The 21,877-nt window shown below is 47.4% G+C and overlaps 9 protein-coding genes across 9 annotated transcripts; 5 read left to right on the forward strand and 4 right to left on the reverse strand.

Moving 5' to 3' along the window:
* Nucleotides 1-377: 377 nt before the first annotated feature.
* N7487_010168 (uncharacterized protein) lies at nucleotides 378-869 on the forward strand (the record flags this gene model as incomplete). The annotated part of the gene is made up of 1 exon (XM_056877898.1): nucleotides 378-869. One exon carries the CDS (start codon nucleotides 378-380, stop codon nucleotides 867-869), a length of 492 nt encoding a protein of 163 aa, XP_056726478.1.
* Nucleotides 870-2,217: 1,348 nt separating this feature from the next.
* N7487_010169 (uncharacterized protein) lies at nucleotides 2,218-4,311 on the forward strand (the record flags this gene model as incomplete). The annotated part of the gene is made up of 4 exons (XM_056877899.1): nucleotides 2,218-2,234; nucleotides 2,283-2,926; nucleotides 3,063-3,354; nucleotides 3,399-4,311. 4 exons carry the CDS (start codon nucleotides 2,218-2,220, stop codon nucleotides 4,309-4,311), a joined length of 1,866 nt encoding a protein of 621 aa, XP_056726479.1.
* Nucleotides 4,312-5,216: 905 nt separating this feature from the next.
* Nucleotides 5,217-5,800, forward strand: N7487_010170 (uncharacterized protein; the record flags this gene model as incomplete). Its single annotated transcript, XM_056877900.1, has 3 exons — nucleotides 5,217-5,251; nucleotides 5,345-5,363; nucleotides 5,423-5,800. The coding sequence occupies 3 exons, from the start codon at nucleotides 5,217-5,219 to the stop codon at nucleotides 5,798-5,800; spliced, it is 432 nt and encodes a 143-aa protein (XP_056726480.1).
* Nucleotides 5,801-6,797: 997 nt separating this feature from the next.
* Nucleotides 6,798-7,571, reverse strand: N7487_010171 (lignocellulolytic auxiliary activity family 14 protein; the record flags this gene model as incomplete). The annotated part of the gene is made up of 3 exons (XM_056877901.1): nucleotides 6,798-6,866; nucleotides 6,916-7,003; nucleotides 7,072-7,571. 3 exons carry the CDS (start codon nucleotides 7,569-7,571, stop codon nucleotides 6,798-6,800), a joined length of 657 nt encoding a protein of 218 aa, XP_056726481.1.
* A 936-nt stretch (nucleotides 7,572-8,507) lies between these two features.
* On the reverse strand, nucleotides 8,508-9,755 carry N7487_010172 (DUF1996 domain-containing protein; the record flags this gene model as incomplete). Its single annotated transcript, XM_056877902.1, has 2 exons — nucleotides 8,508-8,783; nucleotides 8,850-9,755. 2 exons carry the CDS (start codon nucleotides 9,753-9,755, stop codon nucleotides 8,508-8,510), a joined length of 1,182 nt encoding a protein of 393 aa, XP_056726482.1.
* A 2,280-nt stretch (nucleotides 9,756-12,035) lies between these two features.
* Nucleotides 12,036-15,084, forward strand: N7487_010173 (uncharacterized protein; the record flags this gene model as incomplete). The annotated part of the gene is made up of 5 exons (XM_056877903.1): nucleotides 12,036-13,451; nucleotides 13,526-13,936; nucleotides 14,001-14,716; nucleotides 14,789-14,909; nucleotides 14,959-15,084. 5 exons carry the CDS (start codon nucleotides 12,036-12,038, stop codon nucleotides 15,082-15,084), a joined length of 2,790 nt encoding a protein of 929 aa, XP_056726483.1.
* Nucleotides 15,085-15,676: 592 nt separating this feature from the next.
* Nucleotides 15,677-16,872, reverse strand: N7487_010174 (putative oxidative stress response protein Oxr1; the record flags this gene model as incomplete). Its single annotated transcript, XM_056877904.1, has 2 exons — nucleotides 15,677-15,821; nucleotides 15,878-16,872. The coding sequence occupies 2 exons, from the start codon at nucleotides 16,870-16,872 to the stop codon at nucleotides 15,677-15,679; spliced, it is 1,140 nt and encodes a 379-aa protein (XP_056726484.1).
* A 527-nt stretch (nucleotides 16,873-17,399) lies between these two features.
* On the reverse strand, nucleotides 17,400-19,111 carry N7487_010175 (putative endosome-associated ubiquitin isopeptidase (AmsH); the record flags this gene model as incomplete). The annotated part of the gene is made up of 2 exons (XM_056877905.1): nucleotides 17,400-18,893; nucleotides 18,965-19,111. The coding sequence occupies 2 exons, from the start codon at nucleotides 19,109-19,111 to the stop codon at nucleotides 17,400-17,402; spliced, it is 1,641 nt and encodes a 546-aa protein (XP_056726485.1).
* A 427-nt stretch (nucleotides 19,112-19,538) lies between these two features.
* Nucleotides 19,539-21,390, forward strand: N7487_010176 (uncharacterized protein; the record flags this gene model as incomplete). Its single annotated transcript, XM_056877906.1, has 2 exons — nucleotides 19,539-19,596; nucleotides 19,664-21,390. 2 exons carry the CDS (start codon nucleotides 19,539-19,541, stop codon nucleotides 21,388-21,390), a joined length of 1,785 nt encoding a protein of 594 aa, XP_056726486.1.
* Nucleotides 21,391-21,877: the final 487 nt, after the last annotated feature.

The raw sequence follows: 21,877 nt of genomic DNA on the forward strand, positions 1-21,877 counted from the left end.
CCATAAAAGCTGCACTATACCTAGCTATTAGTATGCATGAACGGTATTCTGGTGTTATTATAATTATAGATAGCTAAGGTATATTTTAAATCAGTGGTAACTGCATTCACGACAGTATCTGGGAGATGCTGAATTTTTGAAACTTGTTTTTCCTGGTGATTCCCGAGGTTTCGGTGCCCTCCCGAGGTATCAACGCACAATCCGGAGGATGTTAACAGTTATGTACATAATCAGCAGTTAAAAGGATAATATTTATGCGGAATTTCCACTTGATTCTAGCCTTTACCGTCACAATATTTCTTTTAGAAAGTCATATTGCTCTTACAATTTCTATCCATTCACCACAGCCCATTCTTCCATTCATTATCCTCTTGACAATGAGCATCACTACCACCGTGGTTAAAGGGCCTTTAAATCTTGGCAACCTACCTTCTGAATTCTCGACCAACCCAATTCTCTCATGGTATGCGAAATATGCGGTGGACTTCAGCATCGCCAAAACCACAACGCCGCCTACCAAATACTACGCTTCCAATGCGACCCTGGTGAACGTTGATCAATCTATTATCTGTGGGGCCAAAGAGATTTGGGACTACTACATCGATATCTATGGACACTTCGAGCGTTGTGTGCATGATTTAATCTCAATCGTTGTTTTGAGTGATGAAGAGTGTGGCAAGCATACCATGATTGTGGAGACTACGAACAACTTGCATCTCAAAGATGGAAAGGGAATAGTACCTGTACCCCAGGCATTTGTCTATGATATTGCCAAATCCGAGGAAGGATGCGGTACGGATGGCCTACAAATCTGGAAATTGAAATGTTACTTTGATAAGGGTTTGCTGGAGAGGGCGGCGAGCACCTAATGCTATTGAGAGGGGTTGTATTTAACATACTTGTTTAGTATTTGAAAAGATAACGTTTACCAGCTAGTATGGGCGCAAGACAAGGGATACCCTTGCAATGGACTCTCGCCGTGTGTGCACAATGTAGGATTGGCGTGAAGTGGGTGTAGGAAAAGGCACATGGAGACTTGATTCCGAAGGATGTAGATACTAGCACATTTGTATTTCCCTTGTTTTCTCTCTCAAGCATGCTGGCACCAAAGGGTTATTAAAATTGTAGCCTCTGAGGGTTTATATACCGAGTATAATAAGGTTGAAGTACAAGTAATTTAACGTGGTCGGAGCATTAATGCTTGGTAGTCTTCCGCAGAGCCTCCAAAGCCTAACCCCGCCCAACACCACAAATAGACCGCCTGGGTGGGCTTTAGTCTTTTCTTTTCTTTTCTTTTTCTTTGTCTTTTCTTTTTAGTCCACAGCCTATTGTAGAAGCCTAACAGGGACCCACTCCTTGATAAATAATTTGAATATATCATTTCCTCGTGTAATGGAAGACGATCCTTCTAAAAAAGGACACGAGGATCAACATCAACCGTTTTTCGTGGCTGAGTCGTGCGGGGTTCGCTTCAGGGTTACTTGGCATACTGATTCCTATATAGTCCGAGATACCCTTGGATCCATGCCCATTCTAGCAAAATTTAGGCCTGGCACATGGAGAGAATACATTGAACTTCGCTCCTCTCATAGCGTTGTATCTTACCCATTTGACAGGCCTTATCCTTGGGAACTATGTAACTTTATAGACCACTGCCGCCCTATTACCATTATGTTCAACTTCAACCGCACAGAGGACCCAGACACAAACGAAAAGCCTAGTCTACTATCGAAGTTCGCATTCACAGCATGGCTATCCGACAACACAACAAAAGCAGACTCAAATAATTCAACTTCGAGCGCACCCAATAGCCGCGCCTGGATTAAAGGTGTCGTGCTATGTTCATGGATTATTGCCACCGTTCTCACCATAAACATCTTTCTGACGATCATCGCTGTGGGCTTGGCCTATTCAAAAAATGGTGAACATGGGTTTTCCTTCGCAGCGCTATATATAGGGAAATGTTCCCTTGCAAAGAACTGGACGACAGGACTACATCTTGTGATTAACATTCTAAGCACAGCCTTGTTGGGAGCGAGTAACTACTGCATGCAGTGTCTTGCGTCACCGTCTCGCGAGCAGGTTGATACAGCCCACAGTAAGCGGGTATGGCTGCCTATTGGGGTCCCCAATATCTGGGGCTTGCTTTGGAGGGAGCGGGGAAAGAGGCAGCTGCTTGGGTGGATCTTGCTGGCTACATCACTGCCTATTCATTTGATGTTGGTTTGGAAGTTGTTAGTATTGTATAATTGACTATGACTGATTGAATTCTTCCTTGCTAGTTACAACTCCGCTATTTTCTTCTCAATCGGCCCGGCAGAGTATGCAGTGGTGATAGCACCCCCTGGTCCGATGAACGGAACTGGGTCGGCGTCTTGGAATGGGTGCTTCGAAGATGCCGTTGGCCTGGATATAGAAACGGTTAGAGCCGAGATGAGTCGTTCAGATCTCAAGAGACTTCCCGTCCAAGAGTGCATTGACACTTTCGCGCAAGACTATGTGTCCGGGCAAAGGATGCTTATTTTGGTGACGGACGATCCAATGCCGGACGGCGAACCCTTGGCGTTCATGGGACTACCAAATCCCGATAGGCAATATTACGATGGCGATAGCTTCCTATGGATGTGTAATAATACTCATGATATGTGCACCAAAGATATTGTGAATGAGATGGTTGATGGAGAGGAATGGACCGTCTACCCAGTTATGGCACCTATCCCATGGATACAAGCGCAAATCCCCACCGAGAACGGATTCAGGAACGTTTCATGGGACTCTTTGTATCCCAACACGCCAGATACCAAACGCTTGAAAGAAGTTCTGCACCAAGCCAGCGAGGATGAGGTGCAGGCTTCACTTGACGATCCCTCTAATTGGACCGATGCTTCCTTCGCGGGAAATGTGACAATCTTTCAGCTGCTTCTCTGTCCTAGCCCCCCCTCGACCAACCAAACTGAGGCAGACACGTCGAATTAAGCACTGTTTGACAGTTCCCAGGGACGAGTCTTGCCGAATGATGTTTAGCCCGCCAATTTGTCTGCTTGTTATTGGGTGTAACTTAGTAAAACTTATCTGCGCACTATTGACCGCGCGCGATGATAGGGAGGAGTTGTTCCTTACAATTGGGGACGCGATCGCATCTTACCTTGCTTGTCCAGATCCTACAACAGAGGGAGGCTGTCTGCTGTCTAAGTGCCAGGTCGTGAAGGGGTCTCAGGGCTGGCGTAGAAAGGCGAAAAAGAAGGATAAGATGTTGGATATTCCAGTATACTCAAAGCTTCCACTTCAACTACCTTCCCGAAAACGATGGTTTCAAGTCATGAGCACGGGACTGTGGATCTCTACAATCACCATGTAAGCAGCTCCATGTGATAAGTTGAATTATACTGACATCTCAGACCTCTCTGTATAATTGGCCCGGGCATCTACGGTCTCACCGTCGCTACTGCCTTGTTTTCCAATTTTTCTCGCGAAACCATCTGGGACAACAGTTTGGGCGAAGCACGCCCATCAACTTTAGTAGACATGCCCGACGTACCCGGCGCAACGGGTACACTCGCCACGATCCTCCTGCCCAATGTCCTACAACTCTTTGCCTCAATTGCCTACTTCATGCTCAATGCCGTGCTGACCTCTATGCTCGGAGCCATGGAATACAACAACTACGCGCGAAATCGAAAACCACTGCGCGTCTCCTGGCCCCGTGGTGCCCAGCGCTCTACTTACTACCTCTCACTGCCGTATCGGTACAGCCTCCCGCTCCTCATCGCCTCCACAGTTCTCCACTGGCTCGTCTCAGAAAGCTTCTTCTTCGTACAGATCTCTCCCATTGATATAAAAGACGAGCCTATCTCTTTCTATGGGTCTAACACATGTGGCTTCTCACCTGTTGCTATTTTGTTCGCCATTATCCTTAGCTGTTCGCTACTTCTCGTCATAATACTCCTGGGCCTGCGCCGCTTTGAGTCCCCGATGCCGCTGGTAGCACAGTGTAGTGCGGCGATTAGCGCCGCCTGCCATCCTATGACGTCCAGCATGGAAAATACCGCCAACCACGCGCTCAAACCTGTGCAGTGGGGTGAGATTCCGGGCATCTACTCGGACCGAGGCCCGATGGTATTATCACATCGGATCGATGGTGATGAGGATGCCAGTGGGAGAGAGAGTGGAAACGAGGAACTGCAACATATGCTACCGAACGCAGAACTTGCTGGTTTGACTCGCACTGGGGCTGCGATATCGCAGCTGTATCATTGTACTTTTACGTCGGATGATGTGTGTGAACCGAGGGAAGGTCGTGTTTATATTTAACTAAATTTAAGCACATCATCTCCCCATACCATTTTAATATTGTGTTTCGAAACTAGACGTACTGTGGTTGATTCAGCCATCGCGATATAAGTATTGATCTAATATAGTTCTCTCTGTCCCGCCAGTGGAATAATCGCGATATTTTGACTTCCTTCGATTAGGTGGTGCTCACATTACTAGCAAGCGGTCCATTATGAGTTCTGATTTTTCGCCTTGTATTAATATAACGCATAATCTATATATAGGCTAGCGTTACTTGGCTGCGCCGTTTACATAGAAAAAAATAAGGCGAAACTATCCAAGACCCACCAGGATAACCTTCAGGGGTAATTCAGCGGGGCAAAAGCCAATGCGCAGTGTTCGATAGCGCCGAAAACGAAGAAAAGGGTCCAAATGGGGTCCAAACACTACGCACATTGTTGTCCCCACGAGGCGCAGGGTGATCCTGATACCTGACGGTTGGTTGGCACTTGTCAAAAGTGCTCTGGATATCCTCTTTCGGACCTCCTCTCCTCACCAGACTCCGTATAGACTAACAAACTGCGCACGTCCCCTACCCCCGGGCCTTCTGCCGTTTCTGGGCAGCTGTGCGATGCGCTGATCAATGCTTGCACCCCATTCTACGGGAAAATCAGGACAGCCATGATCTTTAGCGACGAGTTGCTTTTCGCCACCAGTCTTCCCCACGCGGAGTAGTCGCTAGCCTCACAGCTAGCCCTGCGCTTCATCTTGTAACAGACTTAAATTGAGTTCTCACCAGTTGCGAGCCTAGCCTCGCCTCGTCCTCTCCAACCTCCAACTTCCACCCCAACCTCTAGCGCTTCAAGCCCCAAATACGAACGCAATGACCAGATATTCCAATTGGCATTGAAATGAGGATATCGGTCGAACTCCTTGCTCGCAGGATGGGAGCGTTCCTCAGTGCTGCGGAGAGGAAGAGGTATGTTCCACCAACGGTCTCTGTCTCACCACCTTGGCGAACGTTGGCACGAAATACTGGATGAACGTGTCGGTCCCCAGGTGTCCATCGCAGTGCGCACATATCGAATGCTGTAAGTAGCCTGGCCCGTCTTAAATGATGCCCAAGTCTAACTAATCCTTCTATCTAGAGGGCGGAAACAGCGTTGCCAGTTGTGGCACATCGACGTTCTACTACATCGGCCACGAGGCGTTCTATGATTGCAACAACGCCACAGAGACCTTCTACCTCGGAAAAAGCTACAGTGTTACTGAAATTACTATAGTCACCCTCTCCCCATCAAGCACGTCCACAATCGCCCAATCCGATTCTTCCGCGACTTCAGCGCCGCCTGAACCGACAGGAGATACTAAAAGCGATAATACCCTCGGCGTGGGTCTCGATGTAGGCCTAGGCGCGGGTATTTCCCTCCTCATTGGAGTCCTCGCAGCCTTTTGGTTCATCCGTCGCCGACGGCGTAGAGCTTTGGCTGGGTCGTTCCCTATGGAAGCGCCCATCGCTTCAGGATAAGATGGCACCATCGGGGCTGGAGTTCACTTTGCCTATGACCTTGCAGCAGGAGCATCCGCAGAAGTTACCGACGAGAAGTTACCGACGAGAAGTTACCGACAAAGCAAGTGAGGGCGCCTCTTGAGTTTCAGTAGCATGACATGGCATCGGGTTGTTTGTTGAGCTGGGTATCATGTCTTTGCTTTTTTTTTTTTGCTTCTATTATCCCTGATCCTTTGTAATTCGGGATTTCGCATATGTACCGGATCATGCCTGGCACTCAAAATCCATTGGCTATGGAATGGATACTTATCGAATATAGCTAATTATCTCGGACCCAAGCTATCCTCAATCACTAATCCATACTATTACTAAGCTTCCTAACCGTTAATATTCTAATTGTATCTCTTGTCAGCTATTTCGTTCAAATAGAGCCTAAAATATCAGTATTATATAGGTTCTTCTGAGGCCGCAAAGCATAATTAACAACTTGCTTATAATGGAAAGTTATCCCAAAGCCAGAAGTGGAAGCAGACCCCACGGATTAGCTTGGCTTGTATTATGAAAGAATTTATCTCGCATCCAGATGAATATACTCTTCACAAACAAACTGCTTGCTTGCTATAGTTGGCCCCAATCACACAAAAATATCATTTTGGGCACCTTTCGATATGCAAAGTCGACATTAGCATTCATCATTTTGCTGCTGAGGAGTCGCTCGGAATGAATACAAACCTGATTTCCATCCCCATGCCGTGTTGTACATTGGTGTTTTGCCGCTGGGTACTTGAACATTGTTTCCGGTTTTTTCTGCTCGATTCAGTCAACGGTACGAAAAGAAAATACAACCAGTGGGTCAAATATCGTACGGTTGAAAGCAACCATCTGTTTGGCGCCCTTGACGCACTTAGTCGAGTCATCTTCGCAATAAACAGCGACTTGAGCAGGGGCGACCTTTTTGGACGATGTTGAGCCCGTCACATTACATTTGTAGCCAGCCATGTACCTAGTTCCCAAGTTAGCAATCAGGATTATTGACTCTGATAATAGGTACTTGCATGTTAGCTTGTCCACAGCCATTCGGTGCCTGTTAATTGGTTAATGTATGTTGTGGTATACGTGGTTTATTCACTTACCCATAGCCAGGCACATGTACAGCCACCCCGAGGGCAAGGAGGAAGATCGGCCGGAACTTCATATGTAGCGATACGTTTCCACGGTGTGCTTCAATATTGGTTAGAAATTTCAATCATTTCATGTATCCACCTATTGAAAAAAAAAAAATTACTTACTGCTCCAAAACCGTAAATACGGCTAAATTCTCGATTGTGACCTCGGCTAAGTCTGAATGATAGCTGATCGCAAACGCAGTACCAGCAGCCATGGATTGATTGTTGGTATGCATTGCTCCATCGTCCTGGATGCATTCTGGCGGACTTCCAGGGCCTGTCCAGTCTTCTGGATGATCCTTTCCATCTGGCCAAACAGAAGCGTACTGTCCATCGTATGACAGTGTAGTCTGCGCCCGGTTATGGGCGAGTTCGACGGTAAATCTTCCACCAGCGGGGAGTTCGAGAATATCGCCGTCCATCGGTGGTGCTTTATCGCATCCACGTTCATGTTGGAACCACCAGTCCTGCTTAGTGAGATTGTAAAGGGGCCCCACGGCTGTGTTGGTATTGAGGTTGACGGTAGAAAGATCAGGACCCCCAGAGCAATACATGCCTTTGGTCCAAGCGACTGTGTGTGCCTGGGCGGCAGCAACCAGTGCTAAAATGGTGATGGACAACATGGGAAAAAGAAAGAAAGAGAGAAAGAAAGAGATATTACTTGAGGATAAGGGAAAGTACTGGTGTTTCCGAGAGTATAGCGCAGAATAAATCTACTCAATTTATATAGAAGGCAATGTATTGGACTTATGCATGCGACGTTACGTTCGAGTATAAGCTCGGTCCTGTTTACAGGGATGGCCAAAATATGCCGAGCGAGGATCAATCAATCAAAGTTCAATCCTGTTGCAGTTTAATTAGTTGCGTTTGACTATGCAGGCGCTTTATCCAACTGAAGCAAGAGCTCGAAGCCGAACGCCGAGTTGGAACCACATTACCGAGTGAGGATGGAGCCAAGCGCCCCTATTAATTTTTCATATTAATTCTTTGGTTGTAATGGTGTTTCAGAATCTCCAGATACTACACCAAAGCGGTTATAGGTCGAATCTCATAGAAGGAAGTGGAGATCAGCTAAGGGTTCTGGTTAATCCCGGACCCCACCTGCCGGATGTTGCGGGGGCCAATCCGGTTGGTTTTTATATTGTAGGCATGCCCGGAGACTAGGTTGAGTAGAGTCAGGGTACAAAGTAGATTCATCGGAGGATACTTGTGAAATAGAGGGCCACTTCTCCCCGACACCTTCCGAGTCTATACTGCAGCGTTATAGACTCCAAATATAATCCAGCAATATTGGCCAAGAATGGAGTTCTTGTTATGCTTCTGTAGGGTATGTTTTGTGATATAAAGTCGCGCATATTTCAACCCGGCCTCAACCGCATATCATTCTCCTTAAACAATCTTTATCTTAATTTGATTCCCTTTGGTTTTACTCGTCCTGAATGCATACTGATCCATACAACTTTATCTTATTCCGATAGGTTCTAAAATAGATGGCAAGCTCTCTCCAAACCCCCTCCCCCGGAAACAGATAAAGTTCTTCTCACAGTATAGAAGCAAATTTAAATATGTTTTCCACGCGAGTGTCCATGAATGTGTCTCCTGACCTTTTGCTTAGCAATCCCATCTTCTCCACCCTGACCCCAACCGGTCGGCGGGTTATTTCCAGGCAATCTTTCAAGGACACCATCAATCGGCTCAGGAACCAGATTAGGAATGTTGCATGTAGTTGAGGCGTCGTTGATGAAACCAGCGTCGGCACACTTGTCCATTCCCGAATCCCCAGCATCACAGTTATCAATGATCTTCTGCAAGACTGATTCATCCCATCCAGAGATCTATATTTGTATTAGCCCGTGGTCCCCGGCATATCACCATATAAAAGTGGTCATTTGTATACTCACAAAGTCACCATGAAGTGAATACCCCGTCCGATCGCCGTTACTGAGAATGAAAGGCTGTGAGCCAGTGCCCTCCGTCCATAGGTCAGCAAACAGCGGTGTATTCCAGTACACCTCGTAGAAGATATGAGGAACATGAATCCAACCAGTTGGACAATTTGCCTTGCCACCAGTGGTGCCCTTGCTACTAGGGAAGGCCATGTTTGTTTTGTAGTCATGTAGCCCAGCCTTAGGATTGTAGCACGATGGGAAATGAATATCAGCACGTAGGGGCGACGCATAGCCATCGCAGTTCATATGTGGGAACCCAGCGCCAGCTCCGGCATTATTTGGATCTTGAATACCAACGCCGTGAAGCCCATCTGAATCATGTGGGTAGGAGGGTATATCGTAGGAGGAGCGGGGACATGTGAACTGGACAGGTTGTATAGCTCCCTGGTTTGTGTCGAGTACATTGCCCGCACCGCCCGGGGGTGGTGTACGCAGGGAACTATTGCCGACAAACATGCGCAGACCAACGGGGAAAGGTTTGATCTCGTCGTCGGTTGCTTCGAAGAAGTAATAGACATTCATGTAGAACATTGGGACTGAGAGGAAACTACCATTTTCGGCCTGGAAGTATAGCGATGGAGTCCAGTAGTTACTCTTGTCGGCGTTGACGAGGGATGAGGTGCAGTTTGAGTCCATGAGGGCGTCGTCTGTCATGGTGAGATTGAAGTTGCTTCCTCCTTGGATGGCGTGCGAGTGGGTAGCTGCCTTTCCAGGGTCCATGATCGGATCCATTCGGCCCATTGTCAAGGCACCATTGCCATAGAAATGGTTCACGGCAAAGGTACGTGAATCCTTTGCCAATGCTAACGCAAAAAAGGCCGCGGAGATGACGACCGTGCAGAAGGCTTTGAAGTGCATTTTGGAAGGATATGGCAAAGTTGTTTGCAATACCGATAGAACTCGCTTCCAAAGAAGTAGTAATCAGCAAGATTCCTTAGAATCAAATATAAATGAGAGGCTGCTCAAGTACCAGACTGGAGATAAAAGAATGAATAAATGATATTTCGAGCTTGACGGGAATAGGAAGGGCTACAGTTATATATATAATGACCAAGGCTCGTTCTCGTTCACAGAATGATAGAGTACAATTTAAATAGATGTAACTCGGTCGGAAACTTCCTCCTTTCTTGATAGTTGATGTAGCAGAACTAGCCTTCAGACAAAGGACTCCACATTCTGTCAATAGGTTATTGTAGGCGCTTTATTAATCAAGTAGTGCTAGGGTTGGGAGAAGGGTCGGAGGAGACTTGCCCCGATACGACCTCAGGGCCATTTAGTTAGTAAATATGGGCTGAGAAGTTATAAAATGCGGAAATTTATTTAGACAATGACTTCGGGATGTTCCAGGTTAAATTAATTTGAAACGTGGGGCTACGCCTTACGATACTTCATTTACCTAAAAGGGAAAAATATCAAAGTCAAAATAGAATTGCTGCACAACCCTTGGAAGCGCTCATCCGAGAATAATTACGCTTATCATTTTAGACCAATCAAACTACAGCTACTAGTTAGTTAGTCGACGGGTCTGACTGCTATTACTTGGGATTAAACAACCCCTTTGTATTCCTTGTTTTCAACATATGTAATCTGACAGAATTCGACATAAATTTTAGAAGACCCAACCCCAAGCTCTAGTAGCAATTATGAACAGACTTTGTGAAACAAGCTAGTGAAGAACAGCCAAGATCACTATGAGTGGCACTACATAGCGGTATGGGAGGGAAAGGAAATAATTGCTTCGCTGGGATAATCGTGCCAAGTGCCCAACACACATACTGTGTATTGGTGTGCTCCAGCCAACGATAATTCCCACTGGACGATAAATCGTGAAATTAGGTACCTTTTAGGGTATGAAGAACTATTGATTTAGCATTTTATCTCGTTTTAAAGTGCATGTTCAACGAGTACACTTTCAGAGGAAGTGCATATTTAACATGGACGCATTCCCCTTTTAAAAGTGTATTCGTTGTGGGCTAAAACGCTAACTTGTGGCTACTTCGTATTCTGTACTCGAAAATTGCATCAAGGGTGTTAGAGTTTACAGGCAAGTAGATGAAGCCACAATGTAATGTATTGTTTATGTGTATGAAGACGATGGAGGGAAGGGAGCACTAACTACTGCCACTATAGAAAACAGATCATGTCACTATGGGTGATATCAAACAAAGGGTATTGGAATACCCACCTAGATTTGGGAATGAGCTCATCTGCGTGTTGTTGGCACCGTGCGATTCCCCCGTGTGAGATATTGGTATCAAGCCACTCATTTATAATCTACACTTGGGGTTTGCTGACCGAGGAAAAATGCTGAGCAAGGATGTGAAGGTATACGGTCTTTATATATAAAAATAGAGGCTGTGATAAGAAGATACCTATCACATATGACGGTTGATTGATGAGAAGCACCAGAAGTCCAAAATTATATAGACCCAGGTAACAAAGGAACCTAAAGCAAACAGAGCTCTAAGGGACTAAATAATAATCATTCTTATAGCTCACGGAGTTAGCACGTCTTACATGCTAGTATGCTATTATGCTCTGCTCTTATTCGGCGATATAAGAATACGAGCAATGTCATCTTTACCCGCCTTTGACATATATAGGTGAATATTATTAACAGCCATGTTCTATTTTGTTCAATATCTACCCTAAGACTTGTGCAGTCCGTTGACTTTTCACAAATGCATTGTGTAGGATCTAGACTGACCATTCCAGTGCCTGAAATACAGGTCCAGGTAGGAAGGGATGAAATCAAGTACCATCCATTATCGCAATGTAGGACGAAAATGGTAGCAATCTTGATGTTCTTTAAGGGTAGGCAATACAGGGATAGCATAGGAGCGTGGCAAACGATACGATGGAAAGAGAGAATGTCTGAAGCCAGGATTATGTACAGGGATATAAGAAACCATGCCTGATATCGCCGTGACGATGGTTGGCAAGTTTGTTGACTTTTTACCAGCCTCAGGCCGTCAAGGCCGTTGTTTACTTCAATATAAGAGTCTCTTTCCTTCCCTTCTTTTTCTTTTTCTTTCTTCTTCTCTTCCCCCCACTCTCTTCTTTATCTTTCCCTCAATCAGACAAGCCATTCTATCTTTATTGTTACGTGCTACCTATCTGTTACCTCTCAATCTTACCATGCCTGCTCCGGACGAGTCTGACGAGGCCCTGCCTGAGCCACAGGCAGATCAAGTCTCCCTCCTTGATACCATCGACAACCTCAGAGGTCTCGGTGTCGGTGTATTTGTTGACTTGCCGCAGATGATTATCTGTGGTTCCAAGTCCAACGCAAAGCGTTCTATTATCGAATCAATTTCTCGTGTGGACTTTCCAGTGAGGAAGGATTTCCACACTGGGTTTGTTACAGAGGTCGTGTTACGCCATCAGTCAACTCCACGCTTCAAAGTTAGCGTCCGCCCTGGCCCATCGAAGAAAAGCGACGAAGACTTCGAGAACCTTAGACCTTTCGTGTCTACTGTTCATGAAAGTCCTGAGCAGTCAGTATCACTGATTGAACAAGCCGCCGAATTCATTACACCCTCTGTCGAGGATGGCTTCAGTGACGATGTCCTCATCGTCGAGGTTTCTGGTCCCGATCAACCTGACCTCACCCTTGTCGATATGCCCAGGCTGTACTTCGCGGAAGGAATCGATGGTGGATATGAAGCAAAGAGCTTTGGCCGTCTTCGCATCGAAAGTTACGTGCTCAATGCACGCAGCATCATTCTCCCTGTGGTATCGGCAAAAATCGAAATTTGTGCTCAAAGGATAACCGATTTTGCTGACAAGTATGACCGAGGACGACAGAGGATCTTAGGAATTATCACCCATCTCGATACAATCGAAGGATCGTCAGACGAGGAAAAGCTATGGCTGAAGGCTATCAAAGAAGCAACATCCGAACTGCCACTGGGCTTGCATTTAGTGTGCACCCGATGTTATGAGACACGCGATGTGCCTGACGAAGAGAGAGACGAGAAGGAGAAGGAGTTCTTCGAGCGAGGGGATTGGAAAACTGTGGAAACACAATCCAAAGGAACCAACAACCTTCGGCGTCGACTCAGTACTCTTCTTTTGAACCACGTTCAAAGCAGCCTCCCGGATCTGGTTTCCGAAATCAACCAAAGTATTCTGGAAAATCAACTGACGCTGGCCAAGTTAAACGCTCCTCGAGGAACCATTCGGCAGAAAGAAGCTTTTCTTTTCAATCTGAGCAGTGATTTTCAGCGCATAACCGAACAAGCATTGAATGGCATGTACACAGACGACTTCTTTGCTACCTCGGGCAAACTTAAGACTCGTGACCCTCGACGTCTTCGTGCTCTCATTCGTGACTTGAACGAGAATTTTGCACACGTTATGGAGGTCTACGGTTGCCACCAATTCATTCATGGGGTCAACAATCCGATACTCTCGTTGCCACACCCTTGCAACCCTTACGCAAAGATCAGACGACCGGAACACAGGAGTCGATTCGATTTCGAACTAGAAGTCATTGAACAAATGTCCCGCGACCGAGGACTTGAATTTCCAGGCAGTTCTAGTCACCTCCTGGTGGGTAACCTGTTTCGAGACCAGTCGCAGCCTTGGGGGAAATCGCTCGAGCCCATTTGATGAAATCATGGGAGATCACCCAGAACTTTGTGTCGCTTCTCCTGGACCACCTTACGGATAAACACACATCTGTGGTAATAATGCGGATCTTAATCCAACCCCATCTTGATGGAATGAAAGGCAAACTATTGGCAAAGGTAGACGAGTTGACTGCTTCCCACAAGCGAGACCACCCAATGCCTATGATTGGAAGCTTTCTTCGAGGTCATCCATTGCCTGTTGAGCGAAGCTTCCTTGCCAGGATGCAAAAATCCAGAAATGACCGCCTGCTCGCCAACCTACAGCAGAGCCTTCCTTCAACTGTGAACAATACTTTCAACACTTTCAACATGGAGGAGCTTAAGGTGGCTACTCAGAACGTGGAGTTAGTATGCAACCAGGCCGCAGCTTCGGACATCGTCGACCAGTTCCAATCATATTACAACGTGAGTTGGGACAACCAACGAAAGACTATAATCTTACTGTGCGCAATATACTGACCAGAAATAGAACGCGCTTATGATCTTTATAGACAACGTTGCAACTCTCGGGATTGAAAGTTGCCTCCTCAGCCCTCTGAATGGCGTCTTGACAACCCAAAAGATCGCCAACATGGACGATAGCCAAATTGAAGACCTTTTCGCTGGTATATGCGATGGGGTACAGAGCTGGCGAAACGAAGTAAATGGTGACTTGGAGAAGCTGCAAACGAGCCTGCAAGTATTGAAAGAATTCAAATTTGCAAAGGAATCAACGCCAAGAATTAGAACAATCAAGCATCCTGGACAATGTTCAGCTTATGATTGTCCATCTCAGGAGTCGTTCCTCGTACCACAAGGGATTCTTTGCAATGGTACATCTGCCAATCCTTTCGGGGTACTATGTGCGGATTCCAGAGTTCAGGGCCAGAACAGCACACCCGGCCATCAACTCTCGTGGCCATACACTTCGGCGTCTAACATGCAGACTTCAGCCACACCTTGCCCCAGTGGTCCATCCGGCTTGAACCCCAGTGTGGTCAATGGTGGGACAACGAGCGCTCCACCTGTATCTTTCCCATTTGCGGGCCATAATCAAAGCTTCAATCAACGTCCTGGGAATTCCGGCCCAAGTCTATTCTCTGGGTCTACACTTCAGCCTCCTCGAACTTTTACACCCAGCACGTTCCGGTCTCCCTCTACTCGGCCTGTTCCATCCCGTGCACCCGACACTCGTGATCACGATCGGTAAGTATACGGTCTTGGTCTAAAGTCTTCTTGTGTGAGAAAAGAGGCCAATATGATATGTTTACTTGATAGCAATTGGTATTGGGAGGAGAGGGACATTCGCAATACTGGAACTTTCGCCAATCCTGCAACTTTCACCAATCGATACCACTCAATTTGTTACCACGAGCGGTACAGAAATTTCTCACCAGAGGTAGGAAGCTCGTGATGATTGATTTGAATGACCACTGACTTCAATATAGGAGCTGCGATTGGCTGACTATGAGCTCGGCCGTGAGACACCCGAGCAGATGAGAACAGGGCCTATTGCGAGAGCGATTCGAGAAGCTCAGGCTGACCTTACGTTCAGAGCACCATCTTTGCTTTGAGAATTGAGAGAGTTCGACATTATGGGGGAAAAAAGAAAAAAAAGGCGGATGGCAAGGAATGAGCGAAGGGAATCGTGATGATCTACAGGTTGAACATGTTTCAATCTCAAATATGTGCAACGAGTATGTTTGATTATGGACGGAGTGCTTTTCAACCAAAAAAACCAAAAAAAAAAAAAAAAAAAAGTTATCCAGCTAGGAGCAATGTCAAGAAGTTGTTTGTGTAAATTGTTCTATCAAACTTGATAATGTCCCTGTAACTTTTCCACCACGACACATACATAATTAGGGAAGAGATGCATGAAAGAGACAGTAAATTAAGACAAATCCCAAAACAAAATCAACAATGCAGAGAGGCCAGCACCACATCGCCGTCTGGGTATTCGAATAACCATTAAGATGAACTAGGCGAACCCAATGGCCATTTTCGTTCGGTATCCGGGTCTTCTATCTCGATGAATGCCAAAGTCCGCTCCTATCGGCCATGTCTATATCGAAATCGATCTCCCCTCAATACGTATATCCTCCCCGACACAGAGGCATGCGCTTTATACATCTAGTGCAAGGTGCCAGGCTGTACATATGTAGTTGTTCAAGAACCGACATACCACACTTCCACCCCAAGGACATCGAACTTGACGCCTTCATCGGAAAGAGGCTCGTTGCCAAAGGTCTGGCAGGATGCACTGATACCCTTTTCAAGACTGTCGTCAAGCCACAATCCGTAGTGACCATCACTATCCCATATATTAGCCAAGAACAATAACCATCCCAGGGAACAGAAATCACTTACCCGCCTCCTAGACTGAGAAATCCAGTTTCACAGAAAATCATATAATCATTAACGCCACTGTACGGGAAAGCTTTGAAGCGAATGCGTTCAGGGGTACTCGCGCCACTCCGCGAAGGGGTATGAATCGAAGAAGGCGATGGAGGTGCCAAGACACCACCACTCGCAGCCGCGAGATTAGACTTAATATTCATATTGAGATTGTGAGTCGGTGATTCCGCCTGTGCGGGCTTCGACTTGTCATTGCGGAGAGTACTCCATCGGCCAGCGGTAGTGGTATCCGCGGAGGGTGGAGGCGGGAGACCGGCGCGCTCAAGGGCTTCCTCGGACTGTGGTCCTTCGCCCGGTACAGGGAAACTTGCGGGCGGGGGGAGCACGCTTGCGCGCCAGAGGAAACACTCCCCCGTACCGTAGAACTGCGACTCCGGGTGCGGGGCGTCTGTCAGGTAGGCGCCGAAGACGGAGCTGTAAGGGGATGAATCACGGACGACGAGGACGTAGCCCGCCCGCGGGCTACGGTGGGAGAACTCAGCGCAGTTCTCGTAGAGGGTGGAAAGGGAAGCGCCGTCGCGGTCGAGGCTGTAGGCTAGACGCCAGGTTTCCGCGAGTTGGAGGCGGGGAGGGACTAGCAGGCGGATTTCTTCGGCTAGGGCGCGGGTTAGGAGTTGTTGTTGGAGGAGGTCTATCCCTCTGGGGATCTCGAGGGTGAGGGGTGTGAGTGGTGGTGGTTGGAAGGGGGAAGCTGTTCGGCGCGGTGTGAAGACTTCGGAGTTGGAGGAGGAGCGGGACCATGGCATGACGGAAGGCATTTCTTTGGTTATGTCTGGGTCTGTTATGCGGCGGTAGAGTCCTGAGACAACGTGGCTGACTGGGTAGGAGAAGTAGGAGGCGGCGGATTGGTAGGGTGGTTTTTCGGGGGGTGTCTGGGATGTTGATCCCGGGTTGGAGATGGAGGAGGTGGGGGTGTCGGAGGGGATATTTTCTTGTGGAGACGACATGCGAGCAATTCAAATCAATTGATGAAAGATGTTGAGCTCTGGGGAGTACAAAGTAGAGATGGACGAATGCGGAGTGGAAGTTGAGACGGTTATCTATGTGGGGAAATAAGCCAAGCTGTCACACACCTGGATATCCTTGTAAGGCGTGGCATGATTACGAGAGAAGTTCTTGGCTCTTCTAAGGTTGTATTGGATTTAAGTGGCAATGCCCGTGTTAAATAGTATCAATAGTATCTAAGGACGCTTCAAATGTTGCTAAATCCAAGCATAATATATCAGCTACGTCAGTTACGTGAACTACGTCAGCTACGTGCCCATCCATGGATGTCTTTATAGCAGGAAATATTTCAATTGCAAACACATGCGAATAGCTAGATTCAACGCTATTGACATGATTGGCAATTCCATGAACCTTCTAGACAAGAAAAAAAGAAACTTATTGATATGAAATGCCATACCAAAAGCCCAAATCAATGCAGACGATGATGGTATCTTAGTGTGTATCGAAGAATTTAAACGCAAGGCAATTAGTTCTTTAGGGCATCCGGCCGAAGATCTACCGTCTCGAATTCTAACCCACTGACTTCGAAGACATGTCCTGGTCGCAAGGCCCCAGTGTAGATATTGTCCTCGGCATGTGGATGGAACAGACCAGTCTGGTTGCAGTTCAGAACCGTCTTCAACCCCGGAGGATCAGTCAATCGGAACACGCCCCAATCTGGGTTTTTGCTTGGAGCGCACACGATAGCAATACTCTCGGGGAGCATCACTTGGTAACCGCAGTGCGTGTGTAGGTCACGGGAGCTCATGAAACATGTCTGTGACGGATGTGTGTGGATCCAGCCGAGTGTCATCAAATCCTCGGAGTCGCAGTAATCGAAAAGAGCGGATTCATTGACCGTTTCGCAGGTGTCAGACGTTGCTGTTTGCTCGGGAATCACCAGCTTCGATATGAAGAGCGCGTTGGAAACAAGGGTACCACAAAGAATACCGCATGTCTCAAGATTGGCGCGGGTGTGAGGAGCAGCCAGGGATAAGAAGCGGGATCGGAGGTTCGCTGGCAAAAATACCGAGCGCAAGGGGGTACCATTTTCGAGATAAGCTGAGGGTTTAAAGGTGTAACTGGAGGGATCGAGATCCGAACGTGTGGCGGTGGGTTCTTCGGAAGGTTGAATCTTCTGAGGCAGGGCCGGACCTGGTAATACCTTCGCTGGCCGCGATGGCACTACAGCTGTTGCAGGGTCATCGACAATGGATGCCCGGCTAGGCTCCAGGTGCTCCTTCGGGGGCAATATCGGAGGCGCCTGCCGTTCTGCATTCTTGTCGAGGATGGCAATTTGGCCTGGAGACACAGTGGGCTCCAGGGGCTTCTGGCGCGGCACAGTCGGATAATTATACGCAGAAGTAGCGGACGAAGGAATCTCGGGCTCTTTGGCACGTTGGCCATAAGGTTGATTTGTGTGATCGAAATCGGACCCGATGTTCTGAACACGTCGACTGAGGTCGCGACCACCCGTGCGAGAATCTGATTTTGAAGAATAGTCCCAATCTCCCCATACGCCAGCTACGCGACGAGCTTCTAGCTCTTCGGCAGATGGCGCAGAAAGATTCTTTGAGCCACGGACGGTGGCTCGACGGTTGAGTTCTGATTGGGCTAACTGTACGGCGAGATCTCGATTCTCCCCAGCTTCCAAAGGCTCTGCTACTCCGGCAAGAGCGGGATCCGGGACTTGTTCACGTGGTTCGGCGACGATTTTGGCCTGTGAGGGCTGTTTCCGAGATTCGCGTTCCCGCATCAACTGAGTGTAACGCTCATATCGCTTATTGATGCGTGGCCTCAGAATCTCCAGCTTGCTAAGGTTTTTCTCAACCTCTTTCTCGGCTGCGACCAAGGCCTTGCGATCTTCCTCATTTTTCTTGGTATCGGGGTGTTTGGAAAGATGGACCAAAATCAACTGAGCATGGCGAAATAGAATGAGATAGGCTTGCTCATCATGTCCTTCGCGTTCGTAAATGTGGGCCTAGCAAGCGAAGAAAAGTTAGCAAGTCTGAAGTAGTGATGATCCAAGTGCAGGCAACAAGCATAACAAACCTCACGTAAAAGCGTCGCGGCGGTCCTCAGCCAATACCGTAACGGAACGGAAGAGTTGTACTCGTAGTTCTGCGCTATTCGCGTAATATTCTCAACACTTTGAGGGGCAGTGCCTCCAGTGGCAGCTCCCATCGCATTGGAAGCCATGGCAACAAGGTACGCAGAGGCAAGGGTAGGTGAGGATTGGGAACCCAAGATAATGAAGTTAAGCGAAGATCAAGCCTCAAATAGCATAGTGAGATGATAGGAACCTCCGAAAACTGGAAACACCAGCGGCAATTGTGAGAGCCGCATCTAGGGCGACCTGGAAGATAAACCTAGTGAGGGGAGAGGTGGGATGAGAGCGGGCAGGGTAGGTCTCTCCGCTCTCCTCTCCGCTCTTCGATGTAAATTGCAAAAAAAAAGGAAATTCCACTCTTGCGCATTATCTCCTTCGATTGGTACTCACTATCCCTCCATGCTATACTTAGGATTATCCTCGGCATTTGCCAGATCTTAAATAATGAGGAAAATCAACCCCCAACGAAAAACGTTGGCGAAGTTTCCGGAGACGACGAGGCTTTACCCTGTGATCATGAAACAACGCGGGAAAGTCAAGCCACGACCGCAATACGTGAGTGATGGGCTACTCGGTAAGTCTTGAGTCTCAGTATCATACACAATGGGTACAAATATACTCATGCGCTTTGAACTTTGCAGATGATGTTCTCAAGCGCGTATCGCCGTACCTTCGCCGAAACCCACCGGTAGACATTCTGGACCTCTGGCCTGGAGGTGGCTTTTTGTCCTCTAAAGTCAATACACTTCTGAAGCCACGCCGTCATGTGCTTGTTGAACCAAACATGCATTTTCGCGATCTTCTCACGCCACTCGTCGAGAGCAAGTCGTGTTATAAACTCGTCCAGGATCACATCTATGGGAAAACCGACTGGGCTGATTTCTTCGCGGATAATCTTCCAGAACAAGGTCCTGGAGACCAAGCAAGCTCTGAGATTATCCCAAAGAATGATACACTCCTTGTCCTGGCTAATCTGCCTGATAGTTCCTCTGCGGCGAATCATTTTAAACCCAGCCGCTGGTTTCTCCACTTCTTGAATAGTTGCTTAAGACAAACTGATATGAATTTGTACGGGGCTGTACGAGTCCTTGCAACAATGCCCTCCGCCGATATCCCGCATATGCTACCTCGGTCCGCTATGGAGCGCGGACGAACTGGCGTATTCGCCGAGACCATAGGCTTACACACCATAGAGCTCGCCAGTCCAGCTCAACCCGAACGCTCTCATCACTGGCAGGGCTGGGATTACATAAACGACAACAGCAAGCTTGTGGCTACAAGAGCTGCAGAAAATGACATTATCACACCACCCAACAGAAAGCTTCCCCCTGTGAAGCTGGTGCCAGAAATCGCTCACCGCGGGAGAAATAGCCAACCATATGAGCGTCGGGTTCAAACCCCGTTTCACGACAAGCTCCTCGAGGACGTCGATGCAGCAGATAAGCTGGGTATCAAGTCGAGCCTCGACACCACAGACCCTAAAGCTAAAGAATTAATTCGAAAGCGTGGACTAGCATTGACAAAACTTGTCAGGGAGAATTCAGCAAGTCACTTCCGCCAAAAGCTTGCCAACATAATACTTGAGCTTGATGAAGTCGGCTGGGCATTTGCGCGTGCGGCTGCGGATCCCCAGGAGAGTATTGAGAGTTTGAAGGCTCTGGAAGATCGTATGGTATCTCTCAAATCGAGTTATACCACTTTGTGCGCAAACCTTCACTTCGTCATGTTGGACAAACATGATCATATAATCGATGATCTCCGCTTGGCTAGACTCTCCAACCATGTCGATGATGGCAATTTGCTACATGACCGACGACCCTTTGAACCTCTCTACATCCACCCGGACGAGATTTACCCTCGCGTGAGCGGAGATGAGCGCTCAATCATATATTTCGAACCAAACCCCAACCCGCCCCTTCTGAAGAAGGTCTTTGACCTACCGACCTCAATGGTCCAACTAGTTCTCGATCGGCATTTTTCACTGCTAGCCTTGATGGGCTTCCGTGGTAAGATGTCGGTCGCCGAATTCCTTGAATCCACTTTCCCGTTAGAGCCTATCAATAATCATGTGCGGGATATTCCAAGCCTTGCCTACTTCGCCGAAAGACGACTCAAGCCTGGATATGGGCCGATGCCCTTGCCGGATGGTTCGACGTCGGATCCAGCATTCACCTATCAGGAGAATGTGGACTATGATTTAAGTGGTGTTCGAATCCGCACTCTTTCTGCACAAACCATGGTGGAGATTGCAATCAAATATGAGAAGCTTTCGGATAAGCTATCTACCATCGGGCTCAGCCGAGTTCTAGGCGGGTCATTAACCCAGGCTCAAATAGGGGATGATCTTGTTAAAACGAAGATGAGATAGGGCCAGGTTGGCACTGTGTATAACTCTGTATATTACTTTGTATATTAGCATTTTGTGCAAAAGGATATGTATAATTTTAGAAACCCGGGATGGGAATACATAATTGTGAATCTAACTAGGAGTATTCCAGGTTGTATGTGGTTGGTTGCATGCGGGCACGAGGTCAAAGGATTGGATGTCGCGTTGAGCCATGTAGAATAAAGTGCATTGAGTAAAGATAGTCAGAGAATGGTCAAAACAAATATAAACATCAACATCAATACAAAACACAGATATAAAACTAAAAATAAACATATACATAAACGTTTACAGAATGTCATATAAATGACAGCCGTTGAGACGCATGCGGAGTACCCGACCCGGCATAGGATGGGTTCGCCTATTAACCTCGTATTGTCTATTTACCCTGACTTGCCTCTGTATACTTCGTATAGGTAACCAGATAATAGATAATGCAACTAAATAAGTTAGGTAAACTAAATAATAA

The sequence above is a fragment of the Penicillium crustosum genome (assembly GCF_028827405.1).
Source record: "Penicillium crustosum strain IBT 35664 chromosome Unknown utg000004l_segment0_segment0, whole genome shotgun sequence".
Lineage (NCBI taxonomy): Eukaryota > Fungi > Ascomycota > Eurotiomycetes > Eurotiales > Aspergillaceae > Penicillium > Penicillium crustosum.